This window comes from Gobius niger, assembly GCF_951799975.1.
Source record: "Gobius niger genome assembly, chromosome: 6".
NCBI classification, from domain to species: domain Eukaryota; kingdom Metazoa; phylum Chordata; class Actinopteri; order Gobiiformes; family Gobiidae; genus Gobius; species Gobius niger.
In genome coordinates this window covers 32353109-32369514 of record NC_136857.1, presented here as the reverse complement: position 1 = coordinate 32369514, position 16406 = coordinate 32353109, and the positions used below count along the sequence as shown (strand labels likewise).

The 16406-nt window shown below is 40.6% G+C and overlaps 1 protein-coding gene across 1 annotated transcript; it reads left to right on the top strand.

The window, feature by feature from the left end:
• Window positions 1-714: 714 nt before the first annotated feature.
• Window positions 715-14864, top strand: slc25a45 (solute carrier family 25 member 45). The gene is made up of 6 exons (XM_079558076.1): window positions 715-838; window positions 8488-8531; window positions 8608-8679; window positions 10152-10340; window positions 12262-12496; window positions 14550-14864. The coding sequence occupies exons 1-6, from the start codon at window positions 802-804 to the stop codon at window positions 14861-14863; spliced, it is 891 nt and encodes a 296-aa protein (XP_079414202.1). The 5' UTR covers window positions 715-801; the 3' UTR covers window position 14864.
• Window positions 14865-16406: the final 1542 nt, after the last annotated feature.

The window sequence follows — 16406 nt, the reverse complement described above, 5'->3', positions numbered from 1 at the left end:
AACTCCTAAAGACTTCCCCCGCTCACTTCCGTCAATAGAAGCTGCGTGACTTGTAGAGAGCCTTTTACAACAAGCAGAAAATATATTTTGGGAAAGTGCTCGCGCATTCCTACCTCATGGTCGAGGTCCTGAGTCCTGTGTCGTCGTCCGGGGTGAGTTGGAAATCTGTGAAACATTACTACACTATATACTTTCTGCTTGTTATCACAGCCCGGCACGATGCACGTAAAAGGCATTATTCACAAGTTAGCGACGCTTCTTCAACTGTTCTCTGCTAGCTCTCGACAAGTCACGCAGCTTCTATTGACGGAAGTGAGCGGGGGAAGTCTTTAGGAGTTACTGCGCGGACGCTGTGCTCCTGTATCATTACGCCTCACAATATAGTACCCCTTTTTATCTGCTTATAAAATCGACATGTTACATTTCTGTGTAAATATACTTCGCATGAAAACACTTCACGTAACGTTATTTAAATAGGGAACACGTGGAAGAGCTTGGTAGCTTCTATCGTGAGCTTTTTTGGAGCTATATGACATGTGGGAGAGGCTGCGTATGTGCTCCGTTTGCGTGACAGAGCGCACGGACAAAGACCAGACGGGTATATATTAACTCGACTAAGGTTAGGTAAGAACATATCTTGGTATGTAAAAACGGTGGCCTATTCCTTTAAGAGAACGAAAATGAAGTCTGGTTTATCGTTGCCTCTGTATCTATAGGCTGTGCTGTCATACATTAACCACAGTGGCTGAAGTTCACTTATGGCAGCTGTAAATCCCTGACCTGTCCACGGCCGACTGCAACATGCCCCTGGGGGAGTTCCTGGCCGGAAGCATCTCAGGTAATGGACCTTTTCATCTTGTTTTTTGGAATTGTTTGTTGAAAAACTTTTCTGAAAATATCAAGCACAAGACTGTAACATGTGGTGTCTGTAGGTGCTATTTCAACTGAAGATGTCGCCTCTACAGAGCTGATGAGAGCTGATTTAGCAAGTGAATTTCTCCATTGTGAGATCAATAAAGGCTTATCTTATAAAAGAGAGAAAAAATAATTTTAGAAAATGTGAAGTGTCTCCCCTTAAAACTTGATACGTATGTTTGTTTTGTTTGTGAAACAACCTTCTTATCTGATTTCTTGACAAAATAGACCCATGAATTTAAACCTAGTGCTATCCATTATTTAGTTTTAATTAAAGCATAATTCTTAAGAATATGTAAAGCTTGTTGTATCATAATATTCTGTGGACTTTGTGGAATTTGTATGACAATTTGTTGACTACAACTAAAAATAATTGTCTGACTAAAACAAAACAATATTTTCATCCAAGATCATTGGGCCTCATTCACGACACGTTCTTATGCACAAATTGGTTCTCAAAAGCCTTCTACTGAGATTTTAGACATTCACAAAATGTGGAAAACTTTCCTAAAAAAAAATCATCAGTTCTGTTCATAATCCTGCTCCTAATGAAACGCACAATTCTGAGTCATACTGTGTCATACATGTGTACAAATTAAATCTCTTAATAAATAAATAAATAAATAAATATAATAAGAATACATTAATAAGTTGGTAAAATACTTGTTCTTATAAACAGCAAGTAAAGTACTAATGTTGAAAGAAAAAAGTAAGCGGAGAGCGCGTCTTTGGATCATACACTTTCACGCAGGTGCTCTTCAAGGATCACAGATTGAAGGTAGAGGAGAAGAAGGCGATCCGAGGCACTTAAATAAAAATCCTTTATTTTTATAGGGACATCACATGACCGTCGCGTTTCGACTACAGGCGTGGTCTTCGTCAGGGCACAGGTTAAAATTCAAAGAGTCTAACCTGTTGTTGTTAATGGTGACCCATGTCACGTGTGTGGTCCAAACAGAACTATAGCATTAACGCTCACGGAAAATGACAGCAAGGGGAAAAAAAACTTGCTGCCAAGCCGTAGTGGAATCTCAAATACAAAGACTCAGTGTACTGAATGAAGGACATATATTAGACTCTTGAAAGTACAGCAGATACACACTTAGCCCCTACAAAACATATTAAGTTCAATTTTTTTGTACATCTTTAATAACTTATAATTTCAGAGCCCGCACATGTGCGCCAGCACCACTACACTGCACCAAGGGGCAGATGGACATTCTAAAGGAATACTGAAAAGTCAATGGCTCGTCCAGGCCGGGATGAGTAGTAGCTTTAAAGGGGCTGGAAGCAAGTTCGCCATTTTATACTCACTACTGCCACCTCAGGCCATATGTGTAACTGCACCTTCTATATTAAGCTCGTGCATGACGGCAATTCGGGCCGAAGTGACACATTTTTGAGTGACCGTACAGGATTTTAGAGGCAGTTGTGGCGAACAGGTCTGAGCTCATTCTACACATTAGGACATGGCTGGAACATGTAGGGGGAGGAAAATACTTAATTTTAACATTTTTAAACTCTTTATAGTCCCTTTAAGTGTGTCAATCCAATAAGTTTCTCTTTGTGAAAGAGTTCTGAGTGAGAGAACTTAAAGTGTTGGGCAATTGGATAATTAGGATTGTGAGTCCTGATGGCATATTTGTGTTCTGAAAAGCAGTCTGAGTCTTCTTTTAGTTAAACCAATATAGAAACAGCCACATATGCAGTCCAAACGATACACAACATGGGTTGTATTACAGTTTGTGAAATGCCGGCAGTGAAAGGTTTTTGTGCATGGAGAGTCTTTGAAGGTGGTGCTACGGTTAATGTGAGAACAATAGTTACACGAGCCGCATCAGAAGGTGCCCACAGGTTAAGGGAAAAAATGTGTTTTTTTGATTCTGTAAAAAGTTTTTGACCAGCTGATCCTTTAAAGTAGGAGCTCTTCTCACGGCAAAGACGGATGGTTCATTGAAAACATAGAGCAAAGAGCGTGGGATCGCACGTAGAATACCCCAGCTTCTGTTAATGATATGTTTTATGTGATTGGTCATGTTACCATATTGGAGTGAGAAGGATACTCTGTTGGACTGTGTTTTCTTTGCCTTCTTTTTGAAAAGGTGTGGCCTTTGAATGGATTTCACTTTTGATAGAGCTTGGTTTAGCTTACTTTTTTTTCATAACCTCTCTACATCAAACGAAATGGTGAGGTCAAGGAAGTTGATAGTTTTTGCTGTATTCGAGGCTCAGTTTGATGTTGGGGTTGGTGTTGTTTAAGTACAAATGAAAATCCTGAAGAAGATGGATAAAAATATAGAAATAGTAAATGCATTTAACCAATTCTTTGTCAATGTTGGGCCCGCTATAGCCCAAGAAATTGTTCCACCACCAGAAACCATGGAAGTGGACATATGCAATATCAAAAGTAACATAAATTCATTTTTTATTAGAAGTGTAGATGAGAATGAAATTATAAATATTGTTCATACGTTTAAGAGTAAGAGGTCCACTGACAGCTTTGATTCTGATATGATGCTGGTAAAGGAGATCATAGATAGCATTGTAATACCTTTAACACAAATCTTTAATCAGTCTTTCCTTACTGGTATCTTTCCAACTGCAATGAAAATATCAAAAGTAATACCTATTTTCAAAACTGGCAACAAACACAAAATCACAAACTACAGACCAATTTCTTTACTTTCCCAATTCTCCAAAATTCTAGAAAAGCTGTTTGACACGAGAATATACAAATTTTTAAATAAGCACAAAATAATTAATGATAGGCAGTTTGGTTTCAGAGAAAATAGATCAACCAGCATGGCAGTCATGGATCTGGTGGAGGAGGCCTTTGTAAGTAAGGCCTTTGACACGATTAATCATCAATTACTATTAGCAAAAATACAAAGATATGGTTTTAGGGGAGTCGCGTGCGAATGGCTAAAAAGTTATCTCAGTGGGAGGCAGCAATATGTACAAATTAATCATGTTAATTTTCTGAAAAACACACCATAACTCATGGGGTCCCGCAGGGATCTGTTCTTGGGCCAAAATTATTTATCATGTACATTAATGACATCTGTCAAGTCCTTAAGAACATGCAGTGTATTTTGTTTGCTGATGACACCAGCCTCTATTGTTCTGGACAAAATGTTGAACAGTTAATGCATACAGTTGAAAAGGAACTAGCATTACTAAAAAGATGGTTTGACTATAATAAATGATCAATTAATGTGAATAAAACAAGATATATTATATTCGGTAATAAGAGAATTGATAATCCAACAACACTAAAAATCAACCAAATAGAAATTGAGAGGGTGTGTCATACAACATTTTTGGGAGTACATGTTGATGAAAGACTAAATTGGAAAGTGCATGTAAATTATGTGAAATCAAAAGTATCAAAAATAATTGGCATATTGTGTAAAATCAAAGCAGTTGAAAATCAAAAATCACTCCATTTATTATACAATGCTCTCATTCTTCCATACCTAAATTATGGTGTGGTACTCTGGGGGAATAATTATAAAAGTACAATCCAACCCATTTTTTTCCTAAAAAAAAAGGAATAGTCAGCTATGCAGATTATAATGCCCCAACAAATCCTTTGTTCATTAAATTAAAAATACTAAAACTACACGACTTAGTTGATCTTGGCACAGCTATTGTTATGTATAAGGTACATAACCATAAGCATCCTGAATGTATACACGAAAGGTTTAAACCCAGAGAGACTGGCTATAATCTCAGAGGAACTCATATCTATCAGAAAAGTGCATTTGGAACAAACACCAAAGCCAGATGTGTCTCAGTCAGAGGAGTAAATGTATGGAATAGTCTGAATGACACCTTAAAAAACTCAACATCCTTAAACGCTTTCAAAAAAATGTTCAAATCTAATGTAATTAGTAGTTATAAGGCACTAGCGCTAACTCACATATAAACTCTCCTGTGTACACTATATTTTGTCTTTAAATTACATTATTGATTGATGTGTGACTTGTGCGAATTAATTTTGTAACTAATTGATACAGACATAATCATTTTGTCCTCATCTTGCAGATGGTAAAACTGCTGTATACTCTAAGTTGCTATTAAGTTGCAATAGGGTTTGGCTTTAGATAAGTGCTTCACTTCAGCCAAAAACCTTTTCAGTCATTGTTTCAGTGTTTTCATGTTTTGTAGTCAATTGTGTCTGTGTCAAGATACTGACTGAGATAAACTAAAATAAATAAACTAGATGTGCTTTTTGAAAGGATTTTATTGGTACAGGACGTACTGTTCCTCCAAAGTCCAAGATATTAGCCAGCATAGTTGGGGGCATAGGCCGCACCCATCGCCGTACCTAACTTGCTGAAACAGTTTGTCCTGGAACAAGAAAATATTATGTAGTGTCCAGATGGTGAGGTCCGCAAGAAATTCAGTAGATGGGCAATTAGGGTCTGGTCTTTTTTGCAAATACAGTGCTTCTCGAAAGTACTAATAATACTAAAAAAAAGTGAAAAATTGGGGCGTGCTTAAGTATTCATACAGCATGAATGAATACTTTGTGGAACCCCCTTTTGCTGCAATTAAAGCAGCAAGTCTTTTGGGGTCTGACTCTACAAGATTTGCACATGACTGACATTTTAGCCCATTCCTCTTTGCAAAACAACTCAAGCTCTGTCATATTAGAAGGAGAGCGTTTGTGAACAGCAGTTTTCAGGTCTTTCCGCAGATTTTCAATAGGATTTAGGTCAGGACTTTGACAAGGCCATTCTAACACATTCATATGTTTTTATTTTATTTTAAACCATTCCATTGTAGATTTATCTTTGTGTTTAGGGTCATTGTCCTGCTGGAAGGTGAATCTCCGCCCCAGCCTCAGTTCTCTTGCTGACTCCAGCAGGTTTTCCTCCAAAATGTCCCTGTATTTGGCTCCATCCATCTTCCCAACTATTCTTACAATCTCCCCAGTCCCCGCTGAGGAAAAGCAGCGGGGACTGGGGTCTCTGGTGTGCTCCTTGGCCTTCATGATGTTGTTTAGTGACCATAGCTCTGAGGCCCTCACAGAACAGCTGAAATTATACTGAGAGTAGATTACACACAGGTGGCCTCTATTTAATGGTTAGGGCAAGGTGTGAACATTCTGCAGTCATTAGGAATGTTATAAAGGCAATTTAATCCACTCAGAAAAATGCTGTGTGAATACTATGATAATGGTTGTAAACATGACAGAATGAGCAAAGGTAAATGTATTAGTACTTTCGAGAGGCACTGTAATGTTGTAGAGTGTTAAGTCCTTCAGAATCTACAACAGTGGAGTAAAGGCTTTCAATGTCCATGGTTGCCAGTAGGAAATTAGGCTGATGAATATGTTGAATATGTCCAATTTTTTTCAGAACATCAGTTGTATCTTGCAAATACGCCTCTAGAGATCAAGTAAGCGGTTTAATGAAGTGATCAGTGTATTTGGATGCAGGCTCTGTAATCGTTCCAATACTGTTAATGATCGGTCTACCCTGTGGGACCTGAGTTTTTTGTGTATTTTCGGCTGTAGGTAAAACAAAGCCACTTTGGGACTTGTGGGTAGAAGAATTTCATATTCTTTTGAATAAATCCAGTTTTGTTTTTTGCATCCAGGATGACTTTAAGGTCATTTCTGATTTGTGCAAGAGGACTTGAAGTAAGTGCAACGTAGTAATGGGTGTTGTGAAGTTGTCAGTAAGCTTCAGTGACATATTGATTCTTACCCAATGTTACTGTTGTGTCCCCTTTATCAGCTTGACGAATGATGAGGTCCTCGCTATTATTCAGCCACTTGACGGCGTCTCACTCCCCAATAGTTAGGTTGGGAACTGGTCTTCTGTTGGAAGATAGTAGATTGCCCTCATCAAAATTAACCTTTTTAATAAATGCGCTAAGGCATGCATTGTTGTTTGTTGGAAAAACATTTGATTTGGGTTTGAAGGGTGAATGGGGTACCTGTGTCTCGTTGTGAGCCATGGTAGGTGCAGTAGCTGGGGGTTGATGGTGGTACCATGCTCTTAGATGTAGGCTCCGGTAAAAACGGTAGAGGTCTACCTTACTCTGAAAAGAGTCAGCTCTATGAGTAGGGGAAAGGACAAGCCCTTGGAGAGGACCTTTTTACAGTCTGATGAGAGCGGTACATTGGAAATGTTTATTACCGTTTCCTCGATGGGTTGTGGTGGGGTGTTCTCGAGTGAAGTTTGTAATCTGAGGCCCGCTTCTGTCCTCCTGGGCCCGTCTCGTTTTCCTTTTGTTGTGGGGAGCTTTGTCGGTGCGTCTAAAAAAGCTGCCCCAATTGTCGTTGATTCTTAATCTTCACTGACGGTCGCACTGCTTGGGATATTGGTGGGAGTCGTTGTCAGGAGTAAATTGATCCGTCTCGTCACGTTTAAATTTGTCCAATTTGGCACGAGTCAGTGACTTAGAAAGTTCATCAATATGCTCTTGGAGCATCTTTTCTAGTGCTTCGATGTCATCTTTGCTTTGAGAGTAGTATACAGTTTCTTTTACTTCCTGGATCAGGTTAGGTATTTCAGCCCTCTGCGTTTTGGCTTCTTCTATTAATAACAACATGAGCAATTATTTACGATTGCCTCCCATTTCTTCTTAAAATCAGCATTGTCCTTGCTAAACGACGGAAATTCCTTTATTCGGAGGCCTCTGGGGATCATCTCCCGTCTCCAATAGTTGGAGAGTGTGATAGCGTGCAACTCCAATCTCTTGTCCTTCTCTTGTGTTTTTTTTAAATGGCACGCTGTCACTTCTGGCAAGTCTGTATTGAACAGTGAGTCCTTCATAATTATAGCTTTTCCTTGTTCATCAGTAAAACATAGTGTTTGAGACGTGTGCATCATCTTCTGAGGTAAAATGTGTCCAAAAAAGGTCTTCTTGTGAAAGGACAACTCACCGCACAGCTGGTACCAGGCTGAGCCAGTGATTACAGAAAAAAGTAAGCGGAGAGCGCGTCTTTGGATCATACACTTTCACGCAGGCGCTCTTTAAGGATCCGGGCACAAAGATTGAAGCTAGAGGAGGCACTCTGACTTAGAGACTAGATGCAAGTTGGTCATTTTATACTCACTACTACCACCTCAGGTCTTGTGCATAACTGCAGTCTCTATATTAAGCCCGTGCACATGCCGGCACTTCGAACACGAAGCAACACCTTTTAGGATTTTAGAGGCAGTTGTGGTGAACAGGTCTGAGCTCATTCTACACATTGGGACATGGCTGGAACATGTAGGGGAGAGGAAAATACTTAGTTCTAACATTTTTAAACTCTGTATAGTCCCTTTGAATAAAAATCCTTTATTATTATTATTATTATTATAGGCACATCACATGACCGACGCGTTTCGACCACATGTGTGGTCTTTGTCGGGGCACAGATTAAAATTCAAAGAGTCTAACCAGGTGGTCTTAATGGTGACCCATGTCACACGTGTGTGCGGTCACAGGCACATGAGTGACCGCCCACAGCCAGGTATACGGACATATCCGAACAGAACAATAGAGAAGTAGATGTTCATGAATGAGGCCTGATGCTTTTGAACTGAACACTGGTTCCTCTGTGTGCAGGTGCCCTGGGGATCGCTGTGGGACATCCCATAGACACTGTGAAGGTCGGATGATGAAATGAAAGCTGTCATTAATGAAAATGTGAATATAATCTAAAAACGTCTGCATGTTGAATTGCAGGTGCGTCTGCAGGCCCTGGCTCGGTACAATGGGGTTATGCACTGCGTGTCCCAAACCTACTGGAAAGAGGGGGTCAGTATGTCACCTTAATGTCTCTGTTTGACAGGCCAGTGTGAGGAGCTGCTGAGGGGGGAAGACCGTTAATGTAAAGCCCTGTACACTAGGGCTGTAGCCACCGCTGAGGTCACCAGACCTCCGTAGTTTTGCAGGCACAGGGGTGCAGCTGACACTGGCAACAGAGGGACTAGGGCCCCACAGCAGAGAGGTGAAGGGGTCCTCACTGGGAAATCTCCAAATAAGAATTTTTACTGTAAAACCGCAGCGAAGCAGCAGATGGATAGTAAGCAAGGGAATAACTCCAAACCCAATTCACCTTATTCCGGAAGTTCCCGTATGCGCCGTTATGAATTGCCGCCCCTTTTCTCCTGTTTAAATGAACCGGCTTTGCGCTCGACCGGAAGTGTCAATACAGATATAGATACAATACGGGGCAGAACAAGGTGGATAGGAGAAAAGAGCTTTGTGACAGTGGGGGAAGGGTGAGTCTGTAGTCCACAGGTCAGTCAGGCTCTCTATCAGAAGCCACTCCACAGAATGGAAACCATGTGAAAGCATTGAACAGACGGCTGCATTTGATCAGTGCCTTCCATTGGAAATATTGCTGTTAAATATTTTTTTGGTGAAGGCTTTATGGAGCTCAACCGTCCTGCTCATGCCGAGACTCGCTCTAGTACATTTTTAAATATTTTTTTCTCATTAGCCTTTCGAAAATATCAAACTGCACAACATATATTGCATATTTATTCGGCGATGCCATATCCGTATCGCAAGAAGCCACATGCATTGCAAAATCACCAACATAAACACATTTCTTACTAACCTAAATAAAAATACAAGGAACTTAGAAATGCAATTTTGGTCCTGTTTTAGTGTTTTTAGAACTCTCATTTTGACACAATTTGCTTGAAAAGGTTTATCTCCAGTTCGGCTTTACCCAAATCTAAAAAATTTCCCGACTGGAGCTTGCTGCTGACTTGAAAGCTAAGACGTTCAAAACTGAAGATTTTTCCTTGTGTTGCAACCGTGTTTTTTCGCTTTTTTGTCTTGTTTTGGTTTGTCACATTTTTGTTACGTTCTTTGCTTTTTAACCACTTTCACGTTTTAAAGACGTTTCTAGATGTTGGTAAGGTCAAGTGGAAGACAAAGCGATCGGTTCAGGCCGGGGTTAAGAGGTTTAAATATTGCCAAATTATCGTTATCACAATATTTCTCACCCACATCGCCCATATGTTTTTCTATATTGTGCAGCCCTAAATAATTCACTCTATGTAGGGTTAACAGAAAGGAGACTTTATCTACAAATTTGTTGGGGCCCAGCATTTTTTTCCTTCCCTTGAGTTCAGAACACCTCACAGCGCTCCTCACACTGAGTTATAGACACAGTTATTCCGTCCCCTAAGCCCGTGTTGAGACTGTGTGCGTGCGTGTATGTGTGTGTGTGTATATGTGTGTGTGTGTGCGTGTATGTGTGTGTGCTCGCGCAGGTGCATGGTTTCTTCCGCGGAGCTGCCTTCCCGGTGCTGACCACAGGCCTGGTCAACTCGCTGGTGTTCGGTGGCTACAGTAACGCCCTGGACGTCCTGAGCCAGAGCAGGAGGGCAGAGCGCGGGGCGGGCCACACTGTGCCCATGTGGCAGGTGTACGCCGCCGGAGCCTTCTCTGGATTGATTCAGGTCAGTGGAGTTTGTTCGGTTCATTGGCACAAACTCAGTCAATTTCCCACTAGTCATATTTTCCGGACTATAAGTGGAGTATAAGACGCACTAGCCAAAAATTACCTAATAAAGAAGCAAAAACAACAGGCTAGATAGGTGTACTGTATGCTAAGGTAACACGTGGATGTTTAGCTACATGATGTATAAACAACTAGCTATAGTGTTTGGTATGTTAAAGGAATAGGCCACCGTTTTCACATACAGATATGTTCTTACCTTAGCTTTGACAAGTTCTTTAGGACCTGTCTGGTCTTCACCCGTGCCTTCAGTCACGTAAACACAGCGCAGACGGCGTTAGCATTTAGCCTCTCCCTCTCTCCTCTATAGCTCCAAAACAGGTCAAGATAGAAGCTACCAAGCTCTTCCACGTTTTCCCTATTTAAATATGGTTACGTGAAGTGTTACACTACAAAGTATAATTACACAAAATTAAACAATGTGGATTTTCTAAGCGGATAAAAGGGGGGACTATATTGTAAGGCGTAATAATACCAGGAGTAGTTTGAAATCCGCGCAGTAATCTTCACTTTACTACCTATTCTTTTAAGTTCAAATAACTATAGCATAAAGAACATACCAAACTCTCCATCTCACTCCTAATCAATCGCCATGGCAACTACCTGGACACGGAGGCGTAACTGCGCCTTTGCCAAGCCTCTCCCAGCGGCACCTTTTTCAAGCTGTCATTTGCAAACCTCTAGCTGTGGCCATTTAGCTTTTAGCCCGTGGTTAGCTTGTTTTGTTTTCTTCATTGTGGTGAGAGTGACCTCCAGTTTCTGGCTCACTCCAAACTTTTTTTCTGCTGCTCGATAAGCAGGATGAGCCGGAAAATACGGTAGATACTTTTGGATTATTATTTTTTTATTTTATTTTGGACATAGTATCTGCAAAAGTACAGATACGTCTGGTCAAATATTACTCTAATAAAAGTAAAAGTTGCTCTGTCATTTTTTATAGTATTTGCTGTAGAAAATACATAAGTATTCAAAGTAAAAAGTACAAAGTTTAACCTCCTAACACCCACCTTAGTCAAGTGCATTTTCTCCAGTTCAGCTTTACCCAAATCTAAAAGCTTCTTACGGCCTATGGGCCAGTGTAACCCCTCATTTGAAAGCCAAGACCAACAAAATTCATCCAAATACATTATTTTCCTCACGTTGTCGTCCCTTTTTGAAATTTCTGTTGGGTTTTCATCACATTTTTGACGCATTTTCATTTTTTTTTCTGGTGCTCTTTTTTTTTTGCCTTTTATGTTGCATTTTAGTCACACATTATAATCATCAGTGCACTGTCCCAATTCAAATAAAGATATATATATAAAAATAATAATAATAATCATCGCTTTTTCATCATGTTTTTGCTGGTCTTTTGTTACATTTTCATTCTTGTCTTCGTCTAATTTTTGTTGCTATTTTTTGACACTTTTTTCAAGAAGCTTTTAGATTTGGGTAAAGCCAAACTGGAGAAAATGTGCACGGTTCAGGCGGGGGTTAAGAGTTTAAATTTAACCTCTTAAGCTATTTTTCCAAACATAAATGTTTGGAAAAATAGCTTTGCAGCTTCAATAAAATGCACCCAAATTGACAATCTGGAAAACCCGGAAAATAACAAAACACACGGACAAATCTACTTTCATATCAATATAGTAGAGTATAAGGTCTATGTATCTTTCATGCATAGAGGTTCTCATCACAAATTACCACTCAAGTAAAGTAAAACTCTACTGAAATATTAATAATAAGAGGAGAAGCAAAGAAAGAATCTGTTGTAAATTTAAAAAAAAACTATTTAAGGTACTCTTTGTGTGAGACAAGTGTGACTTCTTCCCAAAAAAAACTCTCTCTCCTACAGCTTTACAAAGGCTCTATATTTCCTGCAGGTCTTGGTGGCCGCCCCCATCGACCTGATCAAAGTGCGTCTGCAGGGCTGCACTTCCACAGGCAGCTCCCAGGGGCCTCTGCACTGTGCCATGATGATCCTGAGGGAGGAGGGGCCCACGGGGCTGTACCGGGGCAGCGCGGCCATGGCTCTGAGGGACATCCCCTGCTATGGCTTCTACTTCCTGCCCTACGAGGTCATCAGCAAGGCCCTGACAGAGGAAGGGAAGAGGCCGGGTAAGTCCTTACTGTGTAACCGTTTCATCATAACTCGCACTCACAGCCAGTGAGGCGGTCAGGGCAGCACCACAGAGCGGGATTTAGGGCAGGGGTTCAAACACAAATACAAAGAGCTGATTCATGAACACAGACAGACCCTTTATATAAACCTCAGCTTAAACAATGCATGCTTTCCTCCAGTATCATTTACATGAAAAGATAGTTCTCCATACTCTAAAACACAGTGTCAGAGATGGTATCTTGTGGTGCGTTCCAGGTGACTGGTAACTGGGATCTTTCCCACTTGAAAATGACAACTGCATCGGATCTGTCCATCCGGGGTACCACGCACAAGAGCACGTGTCGGACCTGCCCCGCTCGGCTACGTGCACACGTTTCTTCCGCGGTGAGACAGGTGTGCATGGGAAAGACACGTGGTGCCCCACCCCCCACCCCGCTAACCCGCTGTAAAAAGCGAAACGTAACGCCTTCATATTGAACAGAGCCTTGCATGGATCTTTATTCACAAATACCTTAAGAGTTTCCAGTGGAGTCTATTTTTTCCACAAACGGCGCACACAGTAGCATGAACACACACACGTGTGCGCTCTCACGTGCACGTCAGTACGAGCCGGTGTTGACCCACTGGACACAAGCTGAAAGTAGCAGAAAACAGACTTTGGCTCTTGTTCATTGTTTTACAGCACTTTGGCTTTTCTTTGGGCTCAGTCCCAGAGCTACAGCCACTACATTGCCTATATACAGTAGCCTCTATCTAGCATTTTTATTTTCCTTTTAAAGTACCGATAAAAGTGCCAGATTGATTAGGAGTACAGTATCGATAAGAGAAGTAGTCTTGGTTGTGGTTGAGCCACAGAAAGTTCAGGCTCAGGACTTTTTTTTCACTTGCCCTGGGTCAGTGCTTAAAGTGGACAAAAAGAAGGCACAGGTGTGGTCAGCCAACGCATCCAACCTTGTTCTTTTACTTCTCTGAAGCAGGAGAGCAGAAGTGTTCATTGTATTTTAACCGTGCAGCGATGTTTTTGAGTTTCACAAACCCTCCCCGGGATCCGCTTGTTTGTGTGGACGAGCATCACGTTCAGTTGTTTACAGCGGCTACAGCGGCGCACTGTGATTTTCACTCATACAACGCAAGGGTGTATGGGTAATGTAGTCTCTGCTCACGGTGGGACGAAGTAGGAAGCGTGCATTGTGAAGGGCGCTCTGAAAAGCGGCGGAGCAGCCAAAGGATTAAAACAGATGCGCAGATGAGCGTACCGGTACGCTAAAACACATTCTTGGCGCACGGAGAGGTGGGCGCTCAAGAGCTATTTGTGGAAGTGGCGGTACTGCAGTACCGGTGCGTACCGGCCCACTTAAAGCTTTGCCCTGGGTGTTCCAAGTAGGGCTGTCAAACACATCGATTCCTCAATACTAAATCGATACAAAAAGTGTCATCCAAGCTAGATATTAATTTGATCAGGTATCGAAACTTCAATATTTATTTATTTGACAGAGACACTGTACATTAATAAGCATTTCTGTAAATAAACAAAAGTTAGACAAAAGACTATTTTCACCCGCATTCCCATGTAATACATCATTTACTTGTTTTAATGGATAAGTTATTACATTTTATAACTTTATGACTGCAATGGTGATAATATAACTGAGACGTTTTATTTGCATTTATGACTTTTATGACATGTCATAAAATCTCTTCATCTGTGCCAAAGTTCATATAAATCACTGTTCACTTATTTACTGATCTGTGACATACTGACACCAAAACACAAAAGCCAAACACGACCTGAATGAATGACATCGAAAAGCATTGAATTTGATTTCAGCATTCAGTAAATATAATGTCACTAGCATCAGTTTAGTTCAAATATAAAACATTTCTGAACATTTTTGCTCACAGTCTTCCTGTTGTGTCCAATTTCTTCTCATTCATCCATTTTTTATAAATTGTGAACATGTTTTAATTGGGTGTATTGTACCAGAAACAGTGTTGTATTTGAACCCTGCTGCTGTAACATGGGACTAAAGCTCTTTTTGTTGCTTTCAGGCACCTTCGCTGTCCTACTGGCGGGGGGTGTGGCCGGCGTGGTCACATGGGCTCTGGCTACACCCATGGACATGGTCAAGGCGCGCCTGCAGCTGTCCGGGGCGGGGGGGCGGAGGTACGGGGGGGTCGTGGACTGCCTGAGGGTCAGTGTGAGAGAGGAGGGGCCTCGGGTGCTGTTCAGGGGCCTCATGCTCAACAGTGTCCGCGCCTTCCCCGTCAACGCCGTCACCTTCCTCAGCTACGAACACCTGATGAACCGGCTGTGCCCGCCATCACCACTCCAGTCCCAAGGCCAGGACAGCACTGTTACGTGATGCGGGGGACCAACATCAAAAGCATTTGATACAGTGCATCATGATATATTGTTGAGCAAATTGTTTAAATGTGGCTTTTAGGGATATCTTCATAAATGGTTGCAGAATAACTTAAAAGCTAGAAGTCAATATGTTTCTATGAATGGCTATGATTCTAAAAAAATATATATACAACATGGAGTTCCTCAAGGATCCATATTAGGGCCTCTCTTGTTTCTGATGTACATAAATGGTCTTGCCAATGTTACAAAATCTACCGTTCCTCTTCTATTTTCAGACGACACCAGTCTAATCATTTCCCACAAAGATCTGGGCACTCTGACGGAAAAACTGAACGAAGACTTATTGAAGTACTCTGCATGGTTTCAAGCCAATAAGTTATCTCTGAATATTAAAAAATGTAGTTTTATGGTAGTTGCAGGAAATAAGAAATATAACTCCGATGAAATTCAAATTTGCATTCAAAATGAGGAGATTCTGCAAGTTTCATCAGTCCGCTTTTTGGGTGTTCAGCTTGATGACAAACTCCTCTGGTGAGAGCAGATTGATATGGTCTGCAATAAAATTACTAAATCAATTCTGTAATGCTAACATTATATTATACCCTAATATACCCATATCTTTCCTACTGTATTATTGTCTGGGCAAGTACTTTTCCAAGTTACCTTCAAAAAATTCTACTCTTGCAAAAGGCTTTTGTTTGCGTAGCAACATTTTCAGATTATAGTGAACCAAGTGCTCCTCTTTTCACGAAGTTACAATTGTTCAAGATTTATGATATTAATATTTATCAAATCTGTACATTTGCCCAAATGATAAGACAGGGAAAATCTCCTTCCTAGTTCAGCAATTATTTTGTTGAGAAACGTCAAGTTCATTGTTATAAAACCAGACAGGCACTGACACTACATCTTCCACTGTGCAAAAAGAAGCAAGTGCAATTTTCTTTTCAATATCGTGGAGCAAAACTATGGAATGAGTATGGAGCAGCAAAAAGAGCCTAAAAAATCTAAATATAAGCCTTGATACTCAATCACAATAGAAATGATAATAATAATGAAAAAAAAAAATGCACTTCACAAAAAAAAAAATATTTGTGATTTGTGACTGTTGAGTCATGTCATCATCAATTAATGATTCATTGATATTGATTTTTCATCTGTTTTGTATTTGACCAGAAGGAAATGTTTATGTTCTCTCTCTCTCAACGTGAGATCTGTCATTTGTTTAGGGGGGACGCGAAGTATAAGCCCTTTGGGGTTTCTGTCACACTCCATCACGTTTTATTCTTTTTTTTTAATGTAATCAAAATTTCTTTAGTTATTTATGTGAAAATAAATAAATCACAAAACATCGCTGTAATACCACCCCCTAGTGGCTGCAGAAAGGCTAGTTTAGTGTGAAAAACAATGGAGACTTTACAGCCTGGTTTCAAAGAGTTTCTTAAGCTAGCTAGCTCATCCTGTGACATGACTGAAGGTGAATTATTATTATTTCAAACCACGTGGGACAAGATGTTTTCGGACATTTCTTGAGATTGCTG